Here is a 20965-nt window from a genome sequence, read left to right as displayed (position 1 = left end):
TCAGAAGTGATCTTGGCTACTTGAGCTCAGTGAGAGATTTTGCTTTGGGGAAGGCCAAGGACAGGAAGTAAGATATAAGCAATAACAAGCAGCCTCCATTAACCAGGCATTGTGGCAGGTGCCCATAGTCCTAGCTACTTGGGAGGCTAAGGCAAGAGAATTGCTTAAGCCCAAGAGTTTGAGGTTGCTGTGAGTTGTGACGCCACAGCACTCTACTGAGGGTGGCATAGTCTCAAAAAAAAAAAAAGCAGCCTCCATGTGTTATGGTGTTTGTACTTTTCAAAGTGTTTTCATAGCCATCATCTCACTCTATGAGACCCTAGAAGATGAGAGGTCACAGAAGAACTGTGACCCTGGGAGGGAGGTGGGGGGTGGGGGGAAGGGAAACAATGACTCTAGATACCACAGCAAGCTGAAGTCAGGCTGGGCGATCTCTGCCCTGAAGGCACAGGGGCCACGGTGTGCGTACTCCAGCCAGGCCTAGCCCAGGCCCAGTCCTTCTCTTGGCTTTCCTTCCTTCCCTGGGCCAGCCATTGGTCTCTGTTGTCCCCACCTGTCTCCTCTCATCCCCGGTCATCAGGCTCCTCACTCCCAGAGGCAGGGACAGTGGGGCAGTTAGGAGTTGCAGAGAGTTTAAACACACCCTCCCCTGACACCCCAGCCTTTTCCCCAACCTTGCCCTTAGGTGCCCTTTCAACAACTTTTATAAAGAAGAGAGTAAGAGCTCACACTGAACATTTATTGTTGGATTTGAACCTAAGCTGTCCACCACCCTCTTCTCCATTGCCACTATGTCCCCTAAAAGAAATTCCAGCTGGGCCTGGCACGGGGGACTGTTGAAACTGGCTTATCTCCCCCTAAAAGCCCTTTAAGACCAGGCTGGACGAAGTCCAGGCTGGAGCTGCACATGGGAGTGGAAAGGCAGGGGGAACAGCTTAGTAGGTAGTGGAAGAGAACATAGGGAAGCCATCCAGCTGTGGGTTGGTTTCTAGGCCAGAAGCTGATGTTCCCACTGGCTTCTGCATTGGGAGTACAAATGGAAATCTCTAGACTCTTCTCCTGGGGCAGAAGCCAGGAGCCTGATACATACATGGAGAAATGTATACACCTCAACAATAACAGAGTGGAGTAGCAGAACAGTTCTGCAAGCAGACATGAAGCTGGGCCAGTGAGATACCACCCAACATGGTCCTGGGCACCTCTGAGGTATACTGGCAGACCGAAGCAGCGACACAAGCCCACAAACACACATCTGGCAATTCATGTTTACATCTCAGCCCATATCTTTAACACAGGCACACCTGTAAGAAGACCTACCCCGGCCGCGGCACACACACGGCTGAGCCCCCACCTGTCATCACAGTACGTGAACTTCATGTCCATGCTGTGGCGGCTCAGGAAGGTCTTGCTGTCCAGGGGGATGTCCATGTGGGACGGATGCTGGATGGGTTCACACATGATGATGAGGCAGGAGAGCAGAGGCTCCTTGTAGCTGCAAAGGTTGCTGTGAGGAGGGCAGTTGTCATAGACTTTCACCTGGCCGGTGCAGTGCAAGACCTGGAGACCGGCAGAGAGGGTCAGGAGCAGGGCGGGAGTGCTGGGGGGGGGAGGGCTAGACACCCCCTCCACGCACAGCTGGAACCCACCCCTGACCCAACATCGCCCTACCTTCCAGGTGGCTGACTTGAGGTTGACAGTTCGGCCTCTGTTGGTGACTGTGCACTTCATCCTCATGAAGAAGTCCCGCTCTGTGGACATGTCTTTGCTCTTCTTCCCAAAACCTGAGCCTAGGTGGGGAAGAAGGGGGCCTGGTGAACTTAGCTGTAGGTTGATATTCATTCCAGCTACAGTTTTTCTAGGCAGATTATTGCTGTATTTCCCAAGCATCTGCCTCCACCCAGCATCACAGAATAATCTAGAATATTGTTTCAAATAGTCGCACTCCTCCCTCCAGGCACAGCTACCAGCCTTTGCACTTAATGCTTTCAGAGAACCTTGATTTATTTCAATGACATATTTTTGAAGAGCTTTGTGCCAAAGGAATTGTGGAACCTACACTGAACTTAAACATCCTTAGGGGGCCCACAAAGTAACTGACTGGATCTTTTTTAAAAAAGAGGATATTCTTCCATCATGGTTATAAAACCATCTCTCCCATTTTTAATTATGTTTCTTACAATTTTAATTTTCACAAGTGGGGTCTGCACATAACAAGAGAAGCTTGGATCTTGGGGCCTGGCCCCACTGCCAGGATCAGCCCAGATGTTGGGGATGAGGGTACAGGAGGGATTCATCATTGGTGCTGTTTGAGTTATTATTGAAGCCTCCTAATGGGATTTTCCCCTTCTGACATTTGATCATTATTTCTAAGCATAGGTCCAAGATCACCCTACCCCTTGCTCAAAAACTTTCCATAGCCCCCCACTCTCTATGGGATAAAGTTCAAGGCCCTCTGCCTGGCCACAGTCGGTCTCATGGCCTTAACTTCCTCTTAGAACTCACACAACTCTTTACTTTCAGATCATGAGTCCACCCACAGGCCAGCACCTTCAATGAGGATTTGCTGTTTCACTAAGTTTCACCAATCCCAAGTCCCTGATACCTGGACCAAGAGATCTAAAGTTCTACTCAGATCAATAGAGGCCACTTGGCTGTGAATCATGGTACTTGAGAGAGGGAAGGTCCTAGACTTTGCCTGATCCAGTACCATAAAAATGAACAGAGTGGCTCTGAGGAACAAAGAAGTGAGGTACTTGGCTTAAGTCATAGAATCAAATGAGACTATGGTTAGTAGCTGAACTAAGAACCCAAAGGCCAAAGGGTTTCTGGAGTAGAGAAGAAATCAGAGACTTTTTGGTTTTCTCAGGCTTCAAGTACCCATTCTAGAAAGGGAATCAGAAATCTAGTACCAAATGTTCCATGCAGCACAGATAAGACAGTGAACAGCCCATGGGGTGCTTTCCAGCCTGTGTGCCCTAGGGGCCAGGTAGCCTAAGGCCTTTAGGGAGGATACAAGAGGACAGTGAAGGTGGGGGTCAGGGAGATGGTTGTCGCTCTGAGCATGGACTGCAGGTTCCACCTGCAACAAGGCTGGAGGTCAGCTGAGGAGACCTCTGTTTTTGCAGTGTGTGTACTAACATGAGCTAAACCTCGTAGGCTTAGTACCACTATCTCTGTTATTCAGGTTGGACAAGCACAGTAACAGGTGTGGGAGGTTAAAGAGGACATCTAGACCAGATTCTGTCAAGAACAGTGACAGTCTCAGGTTTAGAAGGAATCCTGACAATCATTGAGCCCCACAGATGCCCATTGTTTTAGTGCTCTAGACAACATCTCCATTCATGTCTTTGCCTGACTGGCTCCAGTTACAAGAGATGAAGCTCTGCTGTCATTGCAACATGCTTTCTGCCCATGTAGATCCTTTCATCCATGGGCACCTGGCTGGGCACCCCCACAGGTAGGGTCCTGTACACTACACCTTTTAATATCTCTTCTCCATCAAAATCTGTTCTATGTCTCCAAAGGCGGCCCCAATGAACCATGCCTCCTGCCACTCACAGACTTGTATAGTTCCCTCCCATGCTGAATCAGGGCTGGCTTGTAAAGTGCTCTAACCAATGAAATGGGCCAGAAGTGATGCTATGCCAAAGCCTCAGGGCAAGGCAGCTTCCACTTTTGTACTTCTGGGATCTCCGAGTTGCTGAGTAACATGTCTGGCTACCCTGTAGACACCATGTGGAGAGGGAGATGCTCTGAGACTCTACAAAGTGAAATAGCAGTCCAGCTGTCCCAACATTCCAGCTGAGCCCACCTGCCACAATGTCCCAGACATATGAGTGAGCCATCTTGACTATGCCCCAGCCTAGTCTAGCCCTCAGATGCTCACAACTCACCTCGATATCACTTAGAGCACAAGACCCACCCATAGAACCTACAAAATCCTGAGAGCTAATAAATGATTGTTTAAACCCTATGTTTTGGGTGTTTTTTTATACAGTGAAAGATAACTATAGTAGTTCCTACGAGCACTTTGGCTCACAGATGGGTTTACTGGTTTGGGTGGCATCATTTGGCAGAGATGCTTGACTCCCAGATGATGAAACCTCCTAGAGATAGTGTCCTAATCCAAAGGAGTCTCCTAAGCAGGGTAGCTGCAGGAGATAGCTCAGAGCGATGCAGCCTTTCCCTGTCCCCAGTCTCGTTTCCCAGGTTACATTCTCACAGAGGGCCAGCCTGGCTGATTTTTTATGGATGTCACTTCTCCCTGCATCATAATGGTGTTCAGCCATCTCTCCTATACTCCAGACAAAGGGAAGGAAGATTCCCTTCCACGTGGGGCAAGAAGGAAGTAAACATATAATTAAGGGTACCATTTTTGAGACTGAGGTTTTCACGGATCTCCTCATGGTCACAGGGATGAGTGAAGTCAAAGATACTGTGTCCTGTGAGCTCCACCTGTTTCAAAAACAAGGTTAGACTTTATTATTCCTGACCTTGATGTTAAAGACTCCAAGAGGACACTGAGCCACCTTCCAGATTTAGAGAAAGGGAGGAGACTGAATCAGGTCTTCTCATGTCCCCAGTGCAGTGTTAAGTGCACAGACATATGGACACAATAGAGGACAACCGATGAGGACAGACTTGAGTCATGAGGGTTGGGGGTTAATCTAGTCCACCGGGATGGTCACAAGCAATGGGAGAGTGTTACTGAGGCTGGGCCAGTGACAGGCAGAGAGAACATGGGCAGGGAACAGTCATGGAGAACTGTGATCAGCACCTTCCACTAACTTCTACCTCCAAATGGAAAATTTTCCTTTTGTATAAGAGACAGAAGAGGGTATCACCTGTGTGAGTCCCATGAACTTGCTGATGTTTTCAGACAGGAAGATCATGTCACCATCTTGGGTCACCACAGCGATGAACCCTTCCAAGGCTTTCAGGTACAAGTTATCCATCTGTTGGTCAGCTTCCACTTCCGAGTCATTTTCAGAGCAAACTGGAAAGAGAGGGGATCACACGGCTTGAGTGAATGTGGTAACTGACATGGGTAGGTGTCCACTAGGGATGGTGCAAAGGTAAAGGGTGGAATTTTCTGGAAACACACACTTCTACCCAAATACATGTCTGCCACATGCCAGGTGGCACAGATGAGCATCCCTAACCAGAGGACACCCTGGCAGGGGCTTTGAGGTCAGTGTGCTTGTAGTGACAACAGTGCTTGTGCTACCAGTGGTCACAGTGGCAGTAGCAGGCACAGATATAATAGTAATCATAGTAGTAGTCAGAACAAAAATTTTAGCTGCTGATGTGTACTGAGTAGACATTACATTAAAGGGATTGCACTAAGCATGCTATACAACCCTCACAAGGACCTACGAGGTCGGTACTACTCTTATACTCGTTTCACGGATGAGGCTTGGAGAGGTTAAGGTGTTTGCCCAGTGTTGTAGAGGCTGAAACACTAGTAAGCCCCAGCAGCTGAATCCAGAAGTACATTCAGCCACTTATAGGCTTCGGAGTTTAACACTGATCTATTCCTAGATCAGTCTATATGACTTTGGGTAAGTAACAACCTGTATGAACATCAGTTTCTTCATCAGCTAAATGGAGATAACTATTTCCATCTCTTCAAATTGTAAGGATAAATATGTAAAATGCCTAAAATGGCATCAACAGTAGGGAATTCTTCCTCCCTCTGCTCTCTCTAAGACATTGTCACTGCCCTCAAATTACTTAAAGCTTAGATGAGAAAGAATGCAAAGCTCAACGGTGTCACTGCTGGGTACCCAAGGAGAGTTATCGACAGTAAGTGCTCCAAGGATCTGAGGAGCAGGGGGTTACTGTGGGGTGCTCAGAGACAACTGTACCAAAGAAGATTTGAGTAAATTAATGTCAAATAGGGAGTTCACTCTGTAGAACAAAAAGAGAAGGCCTTATGGGCTGGGTAGGTTGGGTGAATGGTGAAAAACATATGGAGCAAGATCCCTCTTGGGACCGAGAGGAGGCCTATCTAGCCAACGAGAAGGATGCATCTCCTAGTATGAGAGACTAGGCTGGAGAGGTAGGTCCAGTGTCCTGAAGGGGCCTCATATTTCAGGCAAAGGAGGAGAGAAGTGGCATCTCACAGCAGTGCTTTGGGGAGATTAATCTGGCAATGGCATGGAGAACAGTTTGGAGAGAGTGAAGCCCAGAAGTGCCAGCCAGAGTGAGGCAGCAACTGCATCACTGCCAGGCTGGAGAGGTACTAGAAGCAGCCTAAGGAAACACCTGAAAGCATCCACTTTGAGTACCCTGCCCTATCAAGCATATGCCTGTCACCTGCAGAAATGTAGACTTAGCTCTGGTCCCACACAAAAAGATCTCTCAGGCTCCTGGACCTCAGTTCTTATTCTCAGACCACAGACTTTATTTCAGACTTTCTCTTCTGAGTTCATTATTTAACTACAGAGATACATTTACTTATGAAAATTTGTATTCATCCAGCACAAACACCAATCCCAGTATGCCTCATTTGATTTATAGAACAAGGAGATTAGAGAGTAATTTGTCACTCGCTTAACTAAAAAGAGCCTTTCAAATGGAAACTCTTCTAGGGAATGTAAAATGCAATTCAATTTATGAGCCACTTGGCAAGGGACACATCAGTGCTGTGAAATGTGGTTCAAAGGCCTTGCTGCAAGGGTAATGGACTTATTTCTCTATACTCTTTTTCCTCGAGCCCCTAAGAACTAAGCTCTGGACTATCTGTTGTCATTCCTCAAGGGGAGCAAATCCAAATTAGGAGATGTTTCTACCAAGGCCCTTCAATGGCACCACTGGGGACAAGTCATCTTTTAGGACACAGGATCTGAGAATGTGCTGGGGTCACAGATGCTGCTATTTCTTCAGAGGAACAGAACAGGGGTTGTTCCTCCCTTCAGAGCCAAGAGTTGGGTTGTACAGACTGGTGTCCTGCTGGCTTTCCCTCTGTTTTACTAACATGGTGGAAATAAAATGAGATCCAATTTTTCCTCCTCCCACGCTGGTTCAGGCAGCTAGCCTATGGAGGGGAGGGTTCTGGGCCACAGGAATGGCTTCGTCCCACACACATACCCACACCAATTGCTGCTGGGGGCTACTGAAATATCTGTTCTTTGCCAGCTCCCTAGTCAGCAGAACTGATGATGAGCCAGGGTCCCAGGCGCAGGTGCTGCCACTAACATTAGCTTTCCTAGCTAACATCTTCATTGAACCCGGGGCTTTAGGAGAGACAGTGACCTCATGCTGTCCCCTGTGAGAGTGCATTAGAATCACTTGCAGGGCTGGCAGATATATAATTTGGATGGCCTGGTGAAAAGTAAAAACACAGGACCTCTTATTAAAAAAATAGGACCCTTCTAAGTGTGGAGCCCTCCAAGACTCTCAAGTCCAGGTTGCATACCCCTAAGCTGGCCTCTTCCCAGAGTTTCTGACTCACAGGTCTTGGGTGGGGACTGAGAAACTGCTTTTCTAACAAGTTCCCAGGTGCTGATGCTGCTCCTCATAGGACCACAGGCTGCCTCTACTGAAGGTCCTACAGTGACCCTAATACTGCGGAGATCAGTCTATCTTGGCAGGCAGTGACTTGTTTGGGGGATGGGTGAGAAGAGGTTGTCAACACCATTTAAATCACACCAGATAGGTGACCACCTTCTATAGACAAGCCCAGGCCAGCCTTATGGTTTCTGTCCTACTGAGAAGATATTTTCTCTTCAATTTCTTTGATCTCAGTGGTAACACTGACTTCAAAATCTGGAGTAATCCCAAAACAACCTTATTTGGGTTAACTAGGCCCAGAGGAAATAGTCCTGCTTAAAATTTCCTGTTTTTAACAGTTCCAGCCCAGCCAAACTGGTTTCCACCCATGCCCAGCACACTCGCTTCCAGGAGGTGGCGAGATTGGCCACAGCAGCATCAGATCAGCAGGCCTCTGGGAGGGAGGGACGGGGCACTCTAGGGCCATGAAAGGAAACAGAACGTCTTGGAACTGAAGGCACAATGGCTGGAGGACCAGGAAGCTAGCAGGCTGCCCCCAGGGACCTGGGACAGAGGGCTGGGGAAGCCTTCCCTCTGCAGAACTCTGCTCTCCCAGCACCTGTCCATCCTTCTGGGAGCTTCTGCAGGAGTCTGGCCAGCTCACTTGCAGCTTAGAAGATGAAAGTGAAAACTAGGTCCAGGAGGCAGACCCTCACCCCAGGGTGCCAGGAGGCTCGTGTCATAAATCTGCTGAAGACTCCTCTGCCTTTCTGCCTGTGAACATCCTGTCTTCCTAGTGTATCATTAATATGCAGCTCAGCATTAGGCATGTGGGAAAATGTCCTCATGCCCTACACAGTTATCAGGTTTCTACTGTGTACGCCTGTCTTATGCTAGCCACAAAGTAATCTGTCTCCAGGTGTCACTTACTGTGTGCTCGGTCCTGTCCCAGGGAGACTAGAATGGTAGGGAAGACAAAGATAAACCTAGAAGGCCGCACAACCCTTGAGCATAAGCCCTAGGTGCAGAATGAAGTGAGAAGCCCACAAGTGCTCAAGAAGGCAGCAAAGGGCGCTAGGTTGGACCCTTTAGGGCCCAACCCCAAACGAGGAGGACAGGCCATTAAGAGCAGAGGCGCTCTGTGCAGACGTCACAAGCTGGGCCTGGGGAACGCAACAAGATTCTTTAATGCTAAAAATAACCCAGTAAACAGGCTTTGATGACTCCCCACAGCCAGGATATGCGCGGGCTGAGGTTTGGAGCACTTTTTCCGGAGCACTGCTCATTTCCTTCAGGCAGCACTGCCCATGTGGGCCAGGGCTTCCCAGGCAGAGGGCAGCAGGAGCTGTGCATGGGGGTGAGTGGGCAAGACAGGCAGCAGGTGCCTCCTATGGGGTCTCGCAGGCTGCCCTCACAGAGCTGCTGGCGCAAGGTCACTTTCCTTCATCTCCTACTCTGAGAAGTTTGGGACTACTCTGACCTTTCTTACAGCCATTCTGATGTGGGCTTCCCAGTTCAGATGTGCTTGGCAGTCCCCACGCCGTTATCATCAGAGAAACTTTCCTTCTAAAGGCTTTGCCTAAACTGATTCATCCCCTCCACTCTCCCAGGGCCTGGACCCCTGACAGCCCCCATCTAGGGTGTGCTGTCTCTGAGAGCACTGCCAGTCAAGCCATGAGGAAATTATTTTTGGATCATTTACTGAATTATTAGCAAGCTTGGGGTACTCTGACACCTTTGGCAGAAGACACTATGCAAGACCTGATCTTTCTGGGTTCCTAGAGAGCCCCCAGAGTCCATCAGTACAGAGGCATCCTTTTGTCCTTTACAGGTCTTATCATCCTCTCTTACCCCTCTGTATTACCCTTCCTAAGATGTAGAACAGGTCTGGGTTCAGCAAACCTACTGACTGAACAGACATTTTAGTTTAAGCCAAGGATGATCTGAACAAGGTCAGTATCCCTAGAAGAGACTGAGTTCTAGCAGCTCTCAGTCATTAATATCCTGAGTATCCAGTACACATGAATCAGTGTACTGGCTTCTTTCCAAACAGGATGAAAAAGGCCTTGATTTGGAGAGTGGGTGGGGCAAGGGGGTGGAGCAGAGAAAATGTCGGGGTGAAAGCCTGGGAAAAGAAGTCTGACAGTGGGGTGTAATAGGGCCCAGAAAACATATCTGCCTGCACAATTCTGCTTTCTTTGTTCCACTTTTCCTGCATGAAAAGATCATGATAAACTTTAAAATCAACTGTCCCACAGTTGCAGGTCTTTTCCCTTACTAGTCTAGAGATCAGATCACAATCTCTCCTTAAGACAGACACCTGCACTAGGCAAATGCAGATGGATCAATAATAAGCCCATGTTTCTCCCACTTCATGTTGCACTCCAGCGCCATGGAAAAGGAATCTAATTTCACCATTGTGAGTTTGGAGAGGCCTGAAATCAGTTTTACAGTAAAAAGCACATTCTGTGCATTGACTGCTATTTAATGCCCTCAGAATGCAGAACTGACCCCCATCAGGTCATGGTGTGTGGGGCCCATCCTGAAAGAGGATTTGAGACAATCAAGTGGTATTTCCACTGATGTTCCTGTGAGAGTGTGTTCTGTCCTCACCCAGCGTGGAAGCTCATATCATAAAGCTATTGTTTCAGTTTGCTTCCTGTGATATGAATCTCAATTGGTGGCCCAGACCCACAGCCTGAATTTCTCAGTGTTGAGGTTTCCTCTCCAACATTCCCACACAGAACAGCCTACTGTGAAAATCAAAGGGAAACGTGTTACTAAGTAAAGAAGAAACTTTTCTAAAGCAAAACCTGGTATTTTTTAGCCTTTTGAACTCTGAGGTATGCAACCAGTTATTTCCTACTATAAAGTGAGCCAAAATTGGTACTCATCTTTGTTAGAAATGCTTAAATAATGAATTTGTGGTTTGTTTAGAATTAGACTAGCATGGCAACTCTCCATTTTGATAGAAATTGCTCAGAGGTGGGTAAGAAGACAGTAAGAGCTGGTCTTGGGTTTTTGTTCTCATCATTTCTCCAGAAGCCAATACTGAACTATAAATCAATATACTTGCTTGTAATAATTTTTGTTTCTAAGCTATAACTTAAGAGCTTAATATGCGGCAGGCTATAGGATAAGGTCTTTTATATCTTTCACCTCAATCCTAAAACAACACTGCACAATGAATGCCATTATCACCTTTGTGCTGCTAAGGAGATTGAAGCTCAAAGAGAGAAAGAAATTTGTACGAGGCTGCAGAGAAAGAAGGCAGCTAACTGAGATTCTAGTACAGATCTCTCTGCCCACGAATCCTGTACTCTCCTTCCTTATCCTACTTGTGTGAGGGGAGTAAAATACGAGGAAAAAAGAAAAAGAACCTCTCTTATAATTTCTGAAAATGACTGGTCTACTCTAGAGAACGTGTGGTGGGACCCTGGGAGAAAAGTCAGAGAAAAGGAGATGTTAAGAACCCATTTCTTCCTCCCCTGACTGTGTTTATTTTATGAGAACTTCTCCTTCAAGGACACCAAGCCCAGATGGCCCAAAGTGGAAACTTTTTATCTTTTTCCATCATTTCTTTCCTTGGGACAGAGCAGACCACAGTGGACATGAGGACGGCTGTGGTCTAACTGGGGCTGGGCCAGAGGGCAGGCAGTCTGTGTCCACAACTTTCAACAGCTCCTGAGTTGGGATATATGATGTCCTGTTGTGGCCACTCTGGTCCTATCTCTGGGGATGTGTCTTGCACACAGGGGTTCACAACAGCACACATGCAGGCTGATGTGCTCAGAGGGCTCAGCCCCCAAATCGTGTTCCTCCCCAGACCAACCTGTGAACTGCTGAGGACAGCAGGCTCATATGTGAGCAAACATGGAAAACCAGGCCTGCACCATGAACAAAGCCCTGATCATGTGAGGGTTCCTCCTCACCCCACAGCTCAGAGAGGGCCCTCAGGTGCCTCCATTTAACATTGGTTCCCTGCTTTCTCCCTGTGCCCAGCTCCCAACTTCCCACCCCTTTTTAACATCTGCGCCTGAGCAGGCTTGCAGAATCCTCCTGTCATCCCATGTCTGTCTCTCTGATGGACCAGGATTCAAAAGGACTTAAATTCCACGTATAGGTCCACCATGTGCTAAAGGTATGACTTTGAGCAACCTTAATTGTTTTGTTCCTCACTTATCTGTGAAACAAGGAGAAACATTCTACAAGTCCAAGTTCAGTCAAAGGAGTGCTTTTAGGATTAACATACAGGTTGAGCACGCCTACTCTGAAAATCCAAAATCTGAAATGCTCCAAAATTGGACACGATGCTCCAAGGAAATGCTCACTGAAGCATCTAGGATCTTGAATTTTCAGATTAGGGATATTCAACCAGTAAGTATAATACAAATATTCCAAAATCTGATCCCACACATTACAGATGAGAGATATTTAACTTGTATCACCCTTCTGAGGCTCTCTGTTGGTAGAGGAGTGGGGGTGGTGATGAAGGAAGCAACAATTAGCCAAAGGAATTAATGTCTAAGAGTAGAATTTCAAGCACCATACCAGGAAGGTAGAGGAGATGGCTCTAGGTGTAGGAAAAGGATCTCTATCTAACCACTAAATCCTCCACTGTCTACTTGGTATATATGTAAAGGTGATTCCAACATTACCAGACACTGTGCTCAGCTGTCTAGGAAGACAAGCTTCTTTAGAAGGAGGCGGCACATAAGTGCCCTATGAGTCTACAGGCCTTCCTTACATCCAGCGATTCAAGCCTTGCCAAGGCTTTAGCCCGTGGTTCTCTTTCTGTGGTGTCTATGCCTATGAACCTATCATTGCCTTGCACTGTTTCCCTGAAAGTATTTAGAGAGCAGGTCCTTGCCTGCAGTTCTCCCCATCCTGCCTGCATAACTGGCCTCATCAGGTTCACAGTACATACAGGCCTAGCCCTTTAACCCTTGGGCCCTCTGAGCTGTCGTCCTATTTTCTGAAAGTCTTTCCCCCATATCCTTCCTGTGCTGCAGGGCCCAGAATAGCACATGCTGGTCTGGCCTCCCAGTCTTGCACTGGATTCCCTCTGCTCAGGGTTTCTTTCCCAGAATAGCCACTTCATAACAGGATGGCAGAATCAACCGTCTCCCAGGCACCAGCTCGCTCAGGAAAACCAACCACAAAAGAAGCTTCCCGCCCTGGCGGCCTCCCTCAGGCTCACCCCCTCAGACGCTGCCCACCTGTAGGCAGACCAGCATAGGGAGGAAGTACTTCATGCTGCCCAGTTTCTTCACAGAATTGACACACTAGATGGGATTTTTCACCTAGGATGAAAAACTATTTCCTGTTAGCCTTGACCAGAAAGAGGTGTCTTGAGGAGTCTTCCCATTGGAAGATTAGGATCAAAATGTTTTGCATGGATTCAATCTAGTGTGGAGTATGGGTCTTATGTCCAGATGGCAACAAATTAAAGAGTCGACAAAAGCTGTTCTTGGTTCTCCCAGCCCCCATGTTCTTTTAGCCTCCAGGTTCTGTGTTGACCTTGCCACTGAATTCATTGAGAAGTTCATTGCTGGAGAGATGTTTAACATGAAGGAATAAAGCTCTGCAGAATGAGCATTCCTGGAAAGGAAGACTTTCTAATTCTTATACCACAGGGGCCCCCTCTGTATAGGGACATGCTGGTGCCCAGCCTGGGGGAGCCTGCCAGCCTCACCTGAGGACAGGAGCTTTTGTGTGCGCAGGAAGCTGATAGCCAGCCGCATGATGGAGGCCTTGTCCAGGTGAGCGCTCACGCTGTGGGGCAGGGGCAGCTCGTGGGCCAGCTCATAGAACACCTCTGTCTCCTTGCTCCGCCGGCATCTTGCAGCATCTCGGGACTTCTCCTTCCTCCTCTCCAAGCTACTCCTAAATTGAGAAAGAGGGAGTTAAACCCTAAAAGGTCACGATCATCCTATCACATCCCTGGCTAAGACATCCCCATGGGCCCCCAACCTCAGTGCAGTCAAACTCTTCCACCCCACTGATCTGGGGTCATCTGAGTCACATGCAATCTGCTTCACATCATTAGATCTGCTTTCATGTGCACTGGGGTCTTCCCAACTACCCTCCTCCCTCTTGTGTTTCCCATGGTGTCCAGAATAGGGCTTCACATGAGTGGGGTTTGGGGAAAGACTTGTTGATTAAATTAACGAACTAGCAATGCCTTGGATCTAACCTTGGTCCTGGGTTATCTGAGGACAGGAGGCAAGTGTCTGGGGATGGAAAGAGAAGGGTGAGGAAGCTATGACCAGTATATGACCAGTATCCCAGAGGGTTCTGACAGAGGTTCTGGAGAAGAAGATAAAAAGCTATTTGCTTTTTTTTTTTCCTGGATAAGACACTTCAGAAAAAATAAAGCCTGATACTGGACCTTATATCCTATTTCATGTCAGAGAGTTATTTCCACAGTAAAAATTGAAAATGCTGCCATAGCACAAGAAGAACGCAGAGTCAGTCAGTCATCAGTCGGGAGTACCAGTGTGCATTCCTGTCGGGGGTTAAAAGGGAGTGGGCACAGACATGGTTCCTGCCTAACCCTGCCAGGACAGCCTCCCAGCCTGTCTCAGGCTCACTTTCCCTTTTGTTGCGGGATGGAAAGAAAGATGAAGCGCACCAAAACATGCCGTTCAGGCAGTCCTAAAGAAATCCTAGGTCTTCTTAGAAAGCCTGTCTCAATTTCTAACACAGGCAAGTTTAAAAACCAGAATGTCTAAGTTGGAATTCTAACTTCTCTGCTTGTTAGTTCTGTAAACAAATTGTTTAAAAATATTTAGCCTCGATTTCCTAATTTGTAAAATGACAGTAATAGTACTTACCCTTCAGAGTTACAGTGAGGACCAAATGTGGGAATTTATGTAAAATCTCTAGCACCAACTATAAGCAATCAATGTTAGCTAATAATAATCTTTAAGAAATCTATTGGCTCAGCGCCTGTGGCTCAAGTGGCTAAGGCACCAGCCACATACACCTAAGGTGGCGGGTTCAAATCCAGCCCGGGCCTGCCAAATAACAATAACAGCTGCAACCAAAAAATAGCCAGGCATTGTGGCGGGCGCCTGTGGTCCCAGCTACTTGGGAGGCAGAGGCAGGAGACTCGCGTGAGCCCAGGAGTTGGAGGTTGCTGTGAGCTGTGATGCCACAATAGTCTACCCAGGGGGATAGCTTGAGGTTCTGTCTCAAAAAAAAAAAAAAAGAAATCTATCCATGAAAAGATGATTATGAGAGGTTAGAAGTTACAAAAGAGAGCAGGACCATCCTATTTTCATAGAAATCTATGTATTATGCATATTACTTCCTATAACTATATAGGAAAAAACCTAGAATAAAATAATATTATTATAGGTATTACAGACACAGTACTTATTATATTCCATGTACTATTTTAAGAAGCACATGAGCATCTTTAACTCACACAACCACTTTTGGGATACTATTATTCCTCAATTTCAGAAGAAGAAGCTGGCCCTTAGAGGTTAAGTAATCCACCCATGGCCTAGCAGGTAAATGACCACTGCCCGGTAGATTTCAGAATCCAGGCACTTCCACTAATGTCCACCCCTTCTCTCTCCACTCAAAAATGTTAGAAGCTGAAGGAAAGTGAGGTTAGGGGAAAGTGTTTTTGTTTTTTGCTTTGTTTTGCAGTTCTTATTGGTATTTTCTTATGTTTCTATAAATAACCTATATTGTTTATTTAATAAAGAAACAAGGTTGTTTTTTATTTTTTTAAAAAGTGTCTGATGCAGTAGGTGGCTCTCAAGGCCTTAATCTAACCAGCTCCCACTGGCTCTGTGTGTCCTGCCTTCTGAGTTTTCCAAAGCCAGGGGCTGCTTCTCCTTTTGTTTGGCTTTGCAGTCTGATATCTGGACAGAAAATTGGTATTTTGGGATTCATAGAATGTGGGTATGCCTCTCAAATCCCTCAAGATTTGGAGTAGAAGGAATGTTTTGACTTTACAACATGCTTTGCCTAAAAAGACAGAACGTTCAGCCCCATAGAGGGATTAAGCATCATATACAGGAAAAATTGTCATATCAGACTACAGGGAAAATTGTCCAAGAGCTGTTGATGGTCGGGCAGAACCTTCAGAAAAATTGATAAATGAGTGAAACTATCTTTCTTGTCCCATGTCCCTTTTCTGTTTCCTTTATCTAAGCTCTGTTCCTTCTCTCCCTGTCTTCTAACTCTTGAGACTCCTACCTCTGCCCCCCACCCTTCCCCATCCTCAGAACTTGCCCCAACTAGAACTATAGGGGCAGTTTGTGTATTAGTCCCTCCGTTTGCATTTTAATTCTGGCCTCTGATTGTGGAGAAAAAGCAGTTAAAGATCTGCAGGCACTCTGGCACAGGAGTGGAAGGTTAAGAAGGGGACAGGACACTGAAACCGCAGACATCATGCCCTACATCACAAGGGCCAGGTAAAAGGTGAATTCTGTTCTCCAGCACCACCCTCCGTACTTTCCAACAGAAGCACCATCAACATGTAACCTAGTCGTTAGGGGCATCTAGAGATGCCATCCTGGGGCAGGGAGACCCCAGCACAGGCCATGGCATTCGCACCAACATCTGCACACACATGTGAGGCTTCCCTTTGCTACTGGTCCTTCTTAAGAGAAGAAGAGCTGACAAGGCAGAGAGGAAAAGTCAGGTGGGAAAAGGCAATACGAGTCAGTGTTCTGACAATGGCATTTGACATTTGAGTCCTGCCATGTTCCTCCAACCATAGAAACATTTATTGACACCAATGTTTTGTGCCTGGTGCTGCACCTAGAGCCTCATCTACGTTAGCTCACCATAAACTTCCTAATAACACAATTCGGCAGGTTTGCACCATTTACAGACGTGGAAATCAAGGCTGAGATATAATAGTCATTTGCCCAAAATCACAAAGCCAACCCTACACAAGACCTTGAAAGGTTCACAGTCAAAACCAGATACACTCAGAAGTGCTGACACACTTGGAGGCTTCTGATCTAATTCCATCTGTGAACGAAAATAAAATTGCAAAGTTCTCACCACCATTGACTGAATGGACCCCCCTCTTGGCCAAGCAGATACCCTGAAACTGAGTTGTAAGCCATGAGAAAGGGGATCAGACATGCCTCATCTTGCCCTCCTCTCTTCTTGGAGATACCCTTTGTAGCTTCATTAACAGGCCTAAGGCTATGTAAAACAAACCTGTAGGTCCCCAATTTACATAGCAAATATATACTAAGTAGCTTGTTCAATTAACAGACTTCCTTGTTTTTTTTTTTTTTTTTTTTGAGACAGAGCCTCAAACTATTCCTTTCGGTAAAGTGCTGTAGCATCACAGCTCACAGCAACCTCCAACTCCAGGGCTCAAGCGAGTCTCCTGCCTCTGCCTCCCAAGTAGTTGGGACCACAACGCCTGGCTATTTTTTGGTTGCAGCCATCACTGTTGTTTGGCGGACCTGGGCTGGATTCGAACCCGCCACCTTAGGTGTATGTGGCTGGTGCCTCAGCCACTTGAGCCACAGGCGCCGAGCCAGACTTCCTTAATTTTAAGAAAATTCTAATCCTTTAGACAAAGCTTCATTTCCTTAATCAATTATAAATCAAAAAATTTTTAAACCCACCTATAACCTATAAGGCCCTGCATTAAGATGTCCCACCTTTTTGGGCCAAACCCATGGAAGCCTTCCATGTATTGATTTATGACTTGACTTACACTTAAGCCTGTCTCCCTGAAATGTATAAAACCAAATTGTAACCCAGCCATAGAGAGTTCTCTTGCTCAAGACTTCCTGGGTGTGGCTCTGGGCCATGGTCCTCAAATTTGGCTCAGAATAAACAAAATTATTCAAATTCAAAATTATTTTACAGAGTTTAGCTTCTTTTTCCATTGACACATCCTTGCAACCAAGATGGACAAGGCAGGCATTGCCACTGTCCCCCTTTCACCCATCTGGAAACTGAGACCAGACCAGGCCAAATTATGTGTGTAGGGCTATCTAGCCAATTAGCGGCAGAGCTAGGGTTAATGCCCTACTCTTTCTGGGCAAATATTCTTTTCACTCCTTCACTGTAGGAGATAGCAGCGTTAGCAAGAAATAAAGGAATAGCAACATCTTAACTTTTAGAAAAAGAAAGATTGAGACTTTTTAGGCAGTTTCTTGGTTTAAAAGCCAGAGAAGCAGAATTTCAGTGGACCTAGAAGGACAAACAACAAACCCCTTATAGTGTTTTAGGAGATCAAAAAGCACTTTTTTTTTTTACACTTGTTATCTCATTTAATTCTCACAACAACCTTGAGATCTAGGAACTATTATTTCCAAGTAATAAATGAGGATGTGACGATTTAGAGAGATTAAATAATTTGCTAAAAAAACATTGTCTCGGACCTAGTTCTTCTGGGTCCAAGATCAAAAGTTTTTCCATTTGCATCAAGGAAGCTATTATTTATTGTACAGTTTTGCCATGCCCAGTACTGTGTTAGATACTTTCCCACAGACTAGATGTTCATACATACTACGGGGAAAATAGGAGGGCTGAGATTAGGAAAAGATATAGAGTGACAAAAATTCTGTGGGGGAAGACTCTGTTCTTCAGGGAGTACCCATTCACTCTAGAAAAAGGCCTGGAACGTTAAGAATAGGATTAAGAATCAGTATCCAAGTTCAAATGGGAGAAAGCAGGAAGGAGAATCAGTGCTGTGGGCCTGCACATGCAGGCCCCTTGCTGGAGGGGCTGGGTGTGTGATGGGGTGTTAGATGTAACCCACGGCACCCCATAAAAGCAACAGGCCCAACCCTGCTACAGTACCTATCCACACTGCAAGGGGAAGGCAAGCAGTTCCGGTTGGTGCGGATTTTTGTTTGTTTTTGACATTTTAATATACACAAATTTATATTCACTCTCTCCATGCTGGAAACTCACATTCTGAGACATCTGATCCCAACTAGAGGAAGCAACCTGCAAGCAGGCAGCCAGTCAAAAGATAAAACAAAACTGTTCAAAAAACGTCAGCAGGTATGTGCTACAGCTCAACCAGGAAAAGCCTCTTTGCTCGGAGCTTCATTATCTTAAAAACATCTTAACTTCTAGGTCATTGCTACAAGCATGGCTTAGGGATACCTACTTAAGTCATTAATCTGAAGATGATCTGCTCTTGGTCAAGATGCTTCTGACTTCCACATAAACACAGCCTTAAGTGGGGCCCCCAAGATGTCACCAGCTGTACCAAGGGACTGGTTGCTTAATTAGCTATAGATTCCTGGCCTTTATAGTGATTCACATGCCTCATGCCTGTGGCCATCCGGGTATCAAAGCCATACGCCTATTACCCTATAAGGTTAAATGACTTAGAAGCAGATTTCAGCCAGCTTGGATCAGATTATTGGTTAGTGGTGAAATTCTGAGCTGGTGCCAATTAAGATGAGGCTGTGAATGGAGGAGACGAAGGTCAAATGCAATTGGAAAGGATCTAGTTACCCTCAGTAGGGTTGTGTGGCTGTTGTACAGGGACTGCCTGATGGGAGAAACACACTCAGCTTCAGGCCCCTGGGACCAGGAGAAGTGACTGGCCCTCACCTTAGCAGCTGACTGCTTCACAGGTTAAATTAGAACGGGACCAAAGCCAGCCGTTCTCAGTCTTGGCTACTCATAGCAATCGCCAGAGGACCCTTAAAATTTGATGCCTGGGTCCTACCCCCAGAGACTCTGACTTAATAGGTCTGAAGTGCAGGCTGGGCCTGGGCATTTAAAAGTTCCCCATCGTGTGCCAGGTCTGAGGACCATTGTCGAAGCCATTCCATTTCAAAAGGGCTTTCTGAGGAGTTTAGGGGGTGGAATTTGGAGTTGAATGTTTTGGGGGATGCAAACAGCTGTGCCACCTTCATTCTCAAAGAGTAGGAGGAAAAGGAGACTGGGGCTAGGTTGCATTCCTAAGCAATTCCTTTTGGTCCCATTTGTATTGTCTACTTTAGTTTGCATCAGAATCACTAGGAAGACTTTTTAACACAGAGATTCCTTGGCCTGTGATCATATATCTACAGTGGACCCAATTTACTTATAAAACCTAACCACAGTCTTTCCCTCTATCATGCACAGTACCCACATTCACTGTGTCCAGCAGATTTGGACTCACATTGTAAGTCAGTTATGTATCTAGGAGCTGGTGTGATCATCAGTGTACCAGATGCTGTGGCTGACAGAAAGAGGGAGGTAGAAGTAACGAGACAGAGATTTGAAATAGATGTCACCAAAAAGGCAGTTACTTCCCAAATTTCTACCTTGGGAGAAGTCTAGAACTTGGTTCTGGTAGGTGGCCATTGCTCTAAGGATCTAGAGAAGCACTTAGAATTAATTTCAAAGCTATATAAAATCAGTCATGACTCCTCATGGGATACACTTCATTGAAACTCCACACAATATCGTCCAGTCTACCCACCCCTTTAGTCACCAGACTTGGCTGTGGATAGTTCATGGTTGTTTGAAAGATACAATGTGCCCTCAAAAGATAAGGCTTTGCTACAATTGAAGGCATTCAAAAGAACGGTCTTGGCTCTGAGAGCAATTCAAAAGGAGGGGCAAAAATGTTTTAGATGAAGTCAGTGAGTGTTCTAATGGCCAGCTTTCTGGGTACATTCTGATATTCAACTCTTGTAGTTCTTAGTAGGGGAATCTATGATATAGGGGAGGGAAAAGTAGCAATGTTAGCCAGCCAAAATAGAAGGTACTAAGTTAGCAAATTCACAAGGAACTGGGCAGAGCAGACAGATCTTGATTGACAAAGGAAAAAAGGCATCAATACCCTTTAGTATAAACACATACATGTCTTGTGAGGGGCATGGTCTCTGTCCTGAAGGAGATCACAGCTCAGCTGGGAGATTAATAACACAGACTTGCATTAATATATCAAAAGTACCACAAGAGGGTACAAGAAGAGAGAAGACCTGGGGGTGGGGGTGGCTAAAGCAGGTCCAGAAGCTTTCACTCACCCCTTCCCTGAAGGAGGAATCCTGGAAAGTCTCCCATACCTCAGCCTCTCCACCCCCTCCTCTGGGGATGCAAGGTGGCTCCGTGACCCACTCGGATGTTCTGCGTCCCTGGAGCAGAGGGCCTGGACTGCATTCAGAGCTGACAGTAATGTCTGGGGCCCACCCAACATGGCCCTCTAATGGTCAATTCTGCTTGGGGCTGACTGGAAATGCTTATCTGCTGGCCTTCTCAGCCGCAGGCAGCCTCAGAGAAGAGAGCAGCAGATTCAATTACCAAGCAGCCCATCTGGGGCTCCAGATAACAGCTCCTTGCGTAACTCAAGGACATGTGTGTATCCCCAGCTCAGCTGAGAAAGCTGTACATGTACAGGAGATGTCACTGTACTGTCCCTGTACTTGGCTTCACCAAGTCCAAGCCTTAGTGGATGCTATGGTCTGAATGTTAAATTCATATGTTAAAATCCTCACCCCCACCCGCCCGCGATGGTATTTGG

General features: G+C 46.4%; 1 protein-coding gene across 1 annotated transcript in view; it reads right to left on the bottom strand.

Moving 5' to 3' along the window:
• Window positions 1-20965, bottom strand: part of EPAS1 (endothelial PAS domain protein 1) — an 87347-nt gene that overhangs the window by 22778 nt on the left and 43604 nt on the right. Inside the window, exons 2-6 of the mRNA XM_012804036.2 lie at window positions 13190-13380; window positions 4845-4996; window positions 4371-4455; window positions 1669-1787; window positions 1352-1557 (exon numbers count right to left, since the gene is read on the bottom strand). Coding sequence (XP_012659490.2) covers window positions 1352-1557; window positions 1669-1787; window positions 4371-4455; window positions 4845-4996; window positions 13190-13380 — 753 coding nt within the window. The remainder of the gene's footprint in view (window positions 1-1351; window positions 1558-1668; window positions 1788-4370; window positions 4456-4844; window positions 4997-13189; window positions 13381-20965) is intronic.

Source organism: Otolemur garnettii, unplaced genomic scaffold (assembly GCF_000181295.1).
Source record: "Otolemur garnettii isolate 467f Iridium unplaced genomic scaffold, OtoGar3 scaffold00024, whole genome shotgun sequence".
Taxonomy (NCBI): domain Eukaryota; kingdom Metazoa; phylum Chordata; class Mammalia; order Primates; family Galagidae; genus Otolemur; species Otolemur garnettii.
This window is presented reverse-complemented; position numbering and strand designations above follow the sequence as displayed.